We start from the raw sequence: 9,746 nt of genomic DNA on the forward strand, positions 1-9,746 counted from the left end.
CTGACCCTGTTCTTCTGTCTACGGTGTGTGTGGGTGTGTGGGGGGGGGCAGGGGGGGCGTCACAGTGGATAATGATTCAGGCCGTGGTTTAGACGAGTGACACCGTGTGTCAGGTTTGGTTTGAGAGAACATAAAACACAGATGAAGCGTCACTAAGTCTTTGAATTCAACCGACAAAAACCACTTCAGTGGCACAGACAGAATCTGTTAACTATACAATAACCATTATAATCTTAACAGATACATACACACATATCTGTACATATATATTTATATATATATGTGTACATATATACATACATACACACATACATTTATGTATGTGTGTATGTACACATATATAAATATATGTATATATACTTTTTTTCTTGTTTTCCTGCAAGTTAAACAGTGGAAATTCCGATGAAGTTCAATGAAAGACCTTTTGGTCATAAATTATAAGCAAAGTTTGTGATCGTTAATGTGAAATATTCAGCTGACAGACAAACACCAAGTCTTCCTGACATTTCCCTGAGCTAAAGTTTTATTTCCAGCAGAAGTGAGATGAAGAAATTCACGAAATGTAACAAGTAGAAATATGACAGACTTCACACAAATCAGTGAGAGAACAAAAGTGCAGCGGAAAATTCTGGAGACACAAAACTGCATTAACTCATCTCGTGACAGTCGGCTCTGCAGCCGGGGCTGAAGATTAAAGACAGGATTATTTCATTTAAATATATATATATATATTGTCCCTCCACTGGAACTGTTAAGTAACAATAAAATGTGCATCAAGGTTTAATGCTGTCTCTTTAAATAACATTCTTACCTCTGTTTTTTTTATACTAAGAAGAATTGCAAGTAAAATCAAGATTTATACGATGTTCATCTTTATGGGCTCAAATATAAATCACACTCAAATTCTACCTGAAAAATGATGACAGTCAATGAAACTAAAGATGAATTCACTTCATCACCTTCAGCTTTTATTAGACTTATGGACTAAAAGAAGAAAAATAGATGGCACTATTATTCCATACTGTACTAACGCTGCTTCTAGAATCACGACTGTCATTAATCACTGCTTTAATTAGGAGGGGAAAAAGGAAGACGACGTAAAAAGTACGACTAGTCATTTAATTTTATCAGTGTAAAGTGACATAGTGATATATATATAAATCTATCCATCAAATAATCCACCGGTCCCCAGGAGGAGAGGGGCAACTTAAATAAAAAAATTAAATTAAAAATAGTGACAATTTACTGGCTCAAAACAAATGTCCATAAATATTTGAATGAATTTAATTTAAATTGTATAGTTTTTATATCATATTGCACTACTTTGTACTGTTGGATTTTCTAAATATTTGCACAAAACCTAGAAAAGGAACTCTTGTTTTATTTATGTTATTTCATTAAATACTCTGTTGTTGATGTTTGTAGTACTCAGTGTTTTTAGTGTGTGTGTTTATGTGTACGATTAAATATTAAACCTCTAAGACCTGACTTATAGCCTTTGTCCATCAGTCCCTAACCCTGGACGCCACAGTGTTTACAGCCACCTCTGGTAGAGGGCGCTGACACGTTTGCAGCTTAAGCTTGAAAACTCTAGATCAGGGTTGTCAAACTAAACCTAATTAGAAGTCAAGCGGGTCGGACCAGTACCATCATAACATGATAAATTATAAATAACAATAAGTCCATGTTTTTTACCTTTTGTTTTCATGCAAAATAGTACAAGAATATTGCATATTTATTATTTATTCATATTTAATTAAATATAATTTTACAAAAAGTATCCTGAACACGAGGTGTACATTTTTATTTTATTTTCAAAATCAATCAAGTGGGCCGAACTGAACTCTCCAGCGGGCCGGTTTTGGCCCACGGACCGTACGTTTGACACCCTTGGAGAGACAGTGTGTTAGAGGAGTGAAAGGAGCTGCTTACCTTACAGTACCTCGGCCTGCAGACACCGTCAGAGTTCAGGGGAGACGGGACAGATATCAGCGTCCAGGGATTGATCCCCAGTCCTGAGTTCCCAGAAAAGTCAACACTCGCTCAGAAAACAGCAGGCAAACAAACTCAGCTGTGTCTCACAGGTGACTCTAACGACTCTAATTAACACCCAAATGAAGTGCGACGATGAACAGGGACAAACTGTGTCACAGGGCCGGAGTTCACTGCTGATCAATTCTCTTTATTCACGTGGCCTTCATCCGTCTGCTCAATATTTATTGGGTGAGGATGAGGTGAGGAGAGGTGGGGGTCGTCCTGTATGAAGATATTTTTGGCCGTTTGTTTTATCCTGATGGGTGGAATGACAAGTGGTTACAGCAAGAAGATCAGTGGTTGGATTCTGGAGAGGAAATGTTGTGTTTTTACTCAGTGTTAATTTTGTCACAGTCAAATACCAAACGTCTGTGCATTCTTGAAAAAAAAAAAAAATTTGAACAAACATGTTTGTACAATATTTAATTTCGTAATTCAAGTGTGTCAAACATGCAGCCCACGGGCCAAAACTTGTACGCTAGGGGGTTCAATACGGCCCGCTTGATAAATTTTGAAAGCATAAACACTTTGTGTCAGGGGTGATTTGTCATATGTTATGTCATGAAATAAGAATGTTTTCTAATATACTAGTCCCGCCCACTTATGTATGTGGCCCCTGTCCTAATCCAATAAGAGATTTTTTTTTTCGATTCGTATTCACCAAAGTATTTGTTTCCCCTTTATCCAGGACACCCCAACACAAGCCCCGCCCTGCGTCTGGCCTCTGCTCCACCCCCTCCAAGAAACAGCCAACCACCTGCAGCTATGACGAGCAGCTGCGCATCGCCATGGAAATCTCAGCCCGGGAGCAGGAAGAGGCGGAGCTGAGGCAGCGGCAGGAAGAAGAGGAACTGCAACGCATCATCCAGCTGTCACTCATGGACAAATGAGAGCTGGGTGGTCCAGTGGGACTGGGGTTCCTCGGGCCTGGTTGGTGATTAAGGGGAGGGTGCTGAAGTGAGGAATCATGGGAAAAAAAGCCAATTTAGGCTTGATAAGCTAAGCACACATCGCTGAGAAACATCTTGGTTTTCTCCCATCACCTCCGCCAGACCTCTCCCATGAAGCCATACAGTGACTGTCTGGACCTCAGACGGCCAGATGGGGGCGCCATGTTCGCTCTCTCTGGTACCACGTGGTACTTCCCTTGTCCAGTGCCAGTTTACAAACAATGCATCCAATACAACCAGTTAAGAATGTCTCCCTGGATGAGTGGTTGGTGTGTGTCTGGTGCAAAGGCACACCGTGTGTGTGTGTGTTTGTGTGTTAATGTAATGTGTGTGTGTTTGTTTCAAAACCAGCTCTCCACACAGGAGTCAACAGCTCACCTTTAGTCCTGTAAAGACTCTTCTCCAGCACCGACACTCACCAAGTGTGTCGACGTCACTCCTGACTCTGATGGTGGGGGGGGGGGGGGGGGGAGTGAACGATGAGTCAGGACAGCGGTGAGACCACAATACTGTGGGCTCCTCAGACAGTATGTAAGAAATGGACACAGCCAATGAGAGTAGACTTAAATGATGAGTTGACGCCACACATGACATGCTTTCTGGTGCTAGAAAGAGTGAGAATTACCTCTAGAATCAGAGCCCGGTCCGGACGGTAGAAGAAGCGGTCGACGGAGGTGTTCACAAGTCGTCACTAATCCATGATTATTAGTCTCAACCTTAGTCAGATGCATACACGTTTAGGACATGTCAAGGTCACCGGTTATTACATTATCACTTACAGTTCATTTCAAGTCAGCTGGACTGAACTACCGGGTCATACCACCTTAAAAATTTTAAGGTGGTATGACAAAGTTGCTTAGGTGTAACGTTGTTTTTCGGAGAACTCTTAAACTAGTACTCTTATCACTCAGTCAACAGCAACACTTGACTGATGTTCCTAAATCCTTCACAAAGACCACAGACATTTCCTGTTGAAAAAATAAATCTGTGAAGTAGAAAGACGTCAGAGGTCGAGAGTGAAGGATTAAAAAAAAAAGCTAAAACTAAAGGTCTGTTCACACCACTGTACTTCCACAGCGTCACAGGAGCCTGTCATCCCAAGGTCGTGTCCATTTCTTATGTACAGTCTATGGTTGTTTTTGAAAGGTTGGTTCGATTGTGTTGAATGCTAACAAAAATGTTATTATTATTATTGAAGGATAAGTCAAAGAAATAATAAGCAACAATTTTTCAGTTTTGATTTGCACAAACGTCAGCTGTACTGTACTGTACTGTACCGAGCTTGTGGGTGGAACACATATAAACACATGACTGTTACTGGGTGTAGATGATGATGAGGCGGAGGAGCACAAAGACGGCTCAGACTACGGTCCGGGTCCGGCGTTAGACTTTGAGCACAGATGTGATGAAACACTACCTGATCGTGCTTTCTTTTCTGTGTGTGACTGCGACTGCTGTTTAATCCTAAAAAAATAAATAAAGGGACAATGCGTGTTGGCTTGTGCTTGTGAACCGTGGCGTTGCTGTGGAGCTGAAAAGATTTCCTGTAAATGACATCTGCTCAGCTGTGAGGAGCAGACCCTTCACCTTTTTTTTTTCCTGTGTCATCACCGTATAGTGAGAGTGTCAGTGTGTGTGTGTGTGTTACCAACATCACAGCATGGTGTGCACCTGTGTGAGACTTTAGACCTGCAGTATGTCAGGGTGCTACTGTTGGGTGTTTCTGCACATTGATGGAAAAAAAAAATCATGCAAAAAGTGATTTAAAAAATTTGGATTGTATAACAGTTATATATGAGTAAAGGCAAGTTAGAGTTAAACACCGGTTAACATACTGTATATTTGTTTGCCAGAGACTGACGGACTGAGGATCATTGATCATTTACACATCAGCACAAACTCAGAGCCACAACGCTCTTATTCTCTGTTTTTCACGACTTTAGTTGCCTGGTCAGTCAGAACACTTCATCCTTTTTTACTTAAAGCTGTTGGGAAAATGAGATGTGAGGAGATGTTTTCCCAGTGTTTGCTGAACTGATTTCCAAAAATAAACCACAAATAAAAACATTTTGTTTTTGCTGGGTATCTGAACTTCATTTATGTTAAAGCTTTCATCATCTCCTGCCTGTAAATACAGTAAAATATAGGCTGGAGACATTTGTGATGAAAATTTCAATATCAAAATTCTAACAGTCATCTGCATGGGTTCTACCCCTTCAGGGTAATAAACAGACCCAAAGTACCTTTTCTATCCCTTCAGGGTAATAAACAGACCCAAAGCCTGAGAAAGAGAAGAAGACCCAAAAAAGGAAGTGGACGAAGACTGAGAAGCAAGCACATTCAACTCACCAGCAATTCTGAGTTTATTGCACCCCCTGCAGGGCAGGAAGAGGGAGCTGCATGAAATCCTGAGTGTCACTCAGTGCCATCGAGAACTGCTCTGTTTTTAGCCTCTGTCTCCATTATCGCCTGTGTGAACAGTGGTTCCCAGCATCTCAGCCAGATTCGAGTTTTACCCGCAAGTTATTTTAGGCTTGAGGGGAAGTAGAAGGCAGCTTAGAGAGACTCTAAGCCCAGGAAGAAATACATCTGTCTGCACTCAGGCTCTCTCATGGTGGGCGAGGGAGATGGAGAAAATATGATTACTTCCTATAAACCAGCATCACACTGCTGCTGCAGCTGCTGCAGCTGCTGCTGCATTTCAACTCGCCTGGATTCAGTTGGTTTTTTTGTGTGAATAACTGTGGGATGGAGAAAGCTCTGGGCTGCAAGTGTGTGTGAAGGGAGTCCCTAAAGAGCCACAGATAAACTCTGTGTGTGTGCTGGGGGAGAAGAAAAAGCTGAGGGCATCAGTATGCAAAGAGAGGATGCTAATGTCAGCCGTCACACCCCGAGAAACAAACACTCCCACCCTCTCTAGTTTCTTTTGCTCTGATTTCTTTTTTCTTCTTCTTCTGGACTCTGTACTTTTTATCTACACACAAACATATAAACCAGGAATTTATAAGGATTTTTTTCCCCTGGTAAATTCTGTCATCTCAGTGTTGCTTCCGCAGTGTAGTATAGTGTGTAGAGGGAGAGACAGAGGGGGAGGAAGGAGGGGGCATATGAGGCAGCAGGGCACCTGTGACCCACATCTAAGGGTTTAATTAACCACATGAAACTGTAGGTAAAATGTCAGTCAGAAATAAACTGCAGAGCTCCCACGGTGAAGCTCTCCCTGCGGAAATAGGATTGACTTTTCACAAATGTCAAGTGCAAGGATGTTTTTTCTTCTTTTTTTATAAAGGTAGTGCAGTGTTATAGGACAGTTGATATAGCAGTCTTTAAAGTGTTCCCCAAATATTTGTCACTTCTCTTCCACCTTTTTTCACCCATCCCATCTGTCTTTTTCTGCCTGACCATCAGGAGGCAGCAAAGTCCACATAGAGTGGACAAAAAAAAAGTCAACGCAGTCAAAACAAACTCAACATGTTTATTTGCTGCTAAAGAACTGAATTTAAAAAACACAGCTTCGTCCTGGTACAGTTAAAAATTTGAATAAAGACAAGAGACGAGTCGACTGAGATCAGTGCAAACAAATTCTCTCCCAGGGTAAGAAACAGATCCCAAATAAAACAAAACATATCGAAACAGTAAAGTGCATATTTGGAGAGAAGCCGCTCCGACGTCACACGGAGGGTCCGACGCTGAAAAACAATATTTTAAAAAAAGGGACAGAAATGTTCCGGAGTGCATACAGTAATGCATTTGTTCAGTCTTTGCGTGGACATTCATATTTAATAACCTACCATGAAAAAAAACTCGACTCCAGTTGAGACGACACATCCAGTGGTTTGTTTACATGCAGACATTTTTCTAAAGTTCATGATCATCCACTACTTACATACAGTTACACAACGCCCGCTCGTTCATACCCGTCATGCAGCCTTTCCCTCTCTGTCACACACACACACACAGGAGCACAGTCACGTCTGTTCCAGTCCACTCTGTGAGGTCACATGGTGTTGTAAAGCACGGCCGCGGCTCGAGGCTTCTTCTCAGCAGAGGCTTTGCGAGAGCGTCTGGTTGAGTGTCCCCTCCCCTGCTGTCGAGACGCGGCTGCGTCCTCCCTATCGGGCGCGTCTTCTTTGGGACGGCGAGCACCTGAGGAGAGTTGTGCGGACGACTCGTCGTGGGACGCGCCCGTCTTTTGGGCACGAATGTTTCCAGTGAGGACCTTCTGTTTCTTCCAGGAGTCGTCGGGGTGAGACAAGGATGCGGAGACGATGGAGTCCTGGGACAGTGTCGACGTCGTCCTAACGTGTGGTCTCAGGTCCAAGTCGCTGAGGTCATGAGTTGACAGTTCCAGACAGTCCAGTTTGGCCAAAGAGGCCGAGCGCTTCATTAGAGAAGGGGGCGTCAGACCCGCCTGGCGGATACGGGCCTCCAGATCCATGGCTCTCTGCAGCCCAGTTGCTTGAAAACTATTTTCTTTTTGTCTATTTTGGGGAGGCTGTCCTAATTCCAGAGAATCTGCATGGCTCTGTTCAGAACCTGTCCTTCTACAAGGTCCTGGCTCTGAGGCCATAACGTCTCTCTGGCCCTGAGGCTGTTCTAGTTCCTCCGCTGCGCCGTCTGTCATCTGCAGGGCAGCGCCCTCGTGCAGGAACTCCTGCAGCTCTCTGAGCGTCTGCTGAATCCTCTGGAGCTCCTGAGTGCTGCGGGCCAGTTTGGTCTGGGCTTCACAGCCGGGGACGCAGCCTTTTTGTTTGCCTCCAGACACACCAGATGGCGGCGTTTCATCTGTATCCGACTCCTGCACTGTTGCTCCGTCCAGACTCATCTGAACTGAGCAGTCCTGGGGCAGGGTCTTGATGTCAGGAGAGGTATATAGAGATTGTTCTGCTGACTCAGGTGTGGAGGCCAGTGATGATGTCAACATATGGCTATGTACAGGTGTTTGCACAGTGATAGGTTCAGCATCAGAGGCTGGGTTATTGTTTGAGTTTATGGTACACAGGGGTTCGGGGTCTGGGAGTTTGGTTGTGCCTGAGGTGGTGGGTCTTTGTCGCTCACGTTTTGACCCTGTATGATTCTCTTCATCAGATAGAGCTGTGATCTCTCCCTGAGCGGTTCTTTGTTGTGCGGAGGGGCTGGGGGGGTCAAGAGGAGGATGCTGAGCTCTGGGGGAGGACGGGGACGGGGACAGTCTGACAGGCGGATGCTCAGCACTGGGCGAGTGCAGCGGCGATCGCTGAGACGCAGACAGTTCCACTTCCTGCTGCCTCAGCTTCTGCTCCAGTTGCTCGGTGGCTCGTCGCACCGAGCCCACTGGCCAGTCGCAGGGCAGCACTGAGGGAGAAGGTGGCTGCAAAGGTGGAGTGGCGGAGTCCAAGGAGACTTTGCCGGACTCTGCCTCCTCCTGACATTCCACGGGGGTTAGCTGTGGGCTGAGAGATGATGGAAGGAGTGATGGCGAGGTGGACGGAGTAGGTGGATGACTAATGGCTTCGATCTCAGTAACAATATGGCGAACTGATATGCTTTTATCTTGAGACTGAGGCGCTTGGTCACTGGCTGTGTCATCACTATCTTCAGACAGCGGAGACACCTGAGAGACAGAGACAGGGAGACAGAGAGCATTAGTCACTGTAAATGTATAAACCAGTAACAGTCTGTTTTATTGCACGTAATCATTCACTGCTTTACAGCTGCTTTAACATGGCACTTGACGTGGTTGTTCCCTTACTTTCCAGCAGGTGTCACTATGACTCGTGTTAAGATGTAATGTAGTGCAGAGTGGTTCAGACCTGGTCACTACATACTATACACATCTTAGTGAAATAATCTTTTTTGTCATTAAATTTTTTTTTCAATTATAAATCTGCATCAAAGAACAAATAAATTAAATTTAGCACATTTTGATTTACTGCTGCTGTTATTGCTGCAACGCTCTAATGGATGGCTCGACTGTCCATTACGTGTAGCCTCCACTGATATACATAGTCTCCTATTATTATTAATTATTTTAATTTTCGTCAATGAAACACTGACATCATGTTCTTTTGTGAAACAACTTAAACTGGTGTTGAGATCATCATCTCTGTCAACATCTGTACCTGACTCTTAGTCTCCTGCTCTTCTTCATCTTTATCATCCATTTCTCCATTCTCCTCCTGTGACATCGGCGCCCTCTGCAGCGACTGCTCTGACAGTGTCCGAGCTCTGCCATCCTGAGACAAGCCCAGAAACCTTTCCCTGGCACTGAAAAAGTCGATGCAGTCTTCGCTGTGGTCGGACGAGCTGTCGGCGTCTGCGCGGCTGTCGAAGTCGTCGGCCGTGTCTAACTGACTGGGGTTGTTGTTGTCATCACTGGGAGGCAGAGGGAGAACCAGTGGAGGAGGTGTGGTGTCTGCGAGGCTGAGAGGACTGTGTTTGTCACTTGTCAGTTCAGACGACGACTGGTCGAGAACGTCCGACTCAGCGGACCCCAGAGTGAGGGGAGAGATTTCCTCTGAGCTGCCTCTGTCGTGCAGACTGAAAGGTTTGTGTTGAGGCTCTGAGAGCGACAGATGTCTGGGAGGTGACCGGCGAACGCGCTGGAGTTCGGGAGTTGGAGGCAGGATGTGGAGCGAGGGCGGTGGGTGGGGAACAACAGAGACGGGCACGGTGACAGCCACGCTTGCTGAATTGTCCAGTCTTTCCTCTGGGACTACAGTGGCAGCTTGAGGTGGAGGAAGAGGAAGCAGGAGGAGGTCGTCACACTCTGAGCTGACCTCC

The 9,746-nt window shown here is 44.8% G+C and overlaps 2 protein-coding genes across 2 annotated transcripts in view; one reads left to right on the forward strand and one right to left on the reverse strand.

Annotated features, from left to right (window-relative positions):
* Nucleotides 1-5,051, forward strand: part of ankrd13b (ankyrin repeat domain 13B) — a 33,864-nt gene extending 28,813 nt beyond the window's left edge. Inside the window, exons 14-15 of the mRNA XM_025055214.1 lie at nucleotides 2,389-2,401; nucleotides 2,553-5,051. Of these exons, the coding sequence (XP_024910982.1) occupies nucleotides 2,389-2,401; nucleotides 2,553-2,924 (385 nt within the window). The 3' untranslated portion in view covers nucleotides 2,925-5,051. The remainder of the gene's footprint in view (nucleotides 1-2,388; nucleotides 2,402-2,552) is intronic.
* A 1,394-nt stretch (nucleotides 5,052-6,445) lies between these two features.
* ssh2a (slingshot protein phosphatase 2a) overlaps nucleotides 6,446-9,746 on the reverse strand; it is an 18,683-nt gene continuing 15,382 nt past the window's right edge. Inside the window, exons 14-15 of the mRNA XM_017032208.2 lie at nucleotides 9,086-9,737; nucleotides 6,446-8,577 (exon numbers count right to left, since the gene is read on the reverse strand). Coding sequence (XP_016887697.1) covers nucleotides 6,982-8,577; nucleotides 9,086-9,737 — 2,248 coding nt within the window. The 3' untranslated portion in view covers nucleotides 6,446-6,981. The remainder of the gene's footprint in view (nucleotides 8,578-9,085; nucleotides 9,738-9,746) is intronic.

The sequence above is a fragment of the Cynoglossus semilaevis genome, chromosome 4 (assembly GCF_000523025.1).
Source record: "Cynoglossus semilaevis isolate Cse_v1.0 chromosome 4, Cse_v1.0, whole genome shotgun sequence".
NCBI classification, from domain to species: domain Eukaryota; kingdom Metazoa; phylum Chordata; class Actinopteri; order Pleuronectiformes; family Cynoglossidae; genus Cynoglossus; species Cynoglossus semilaevis.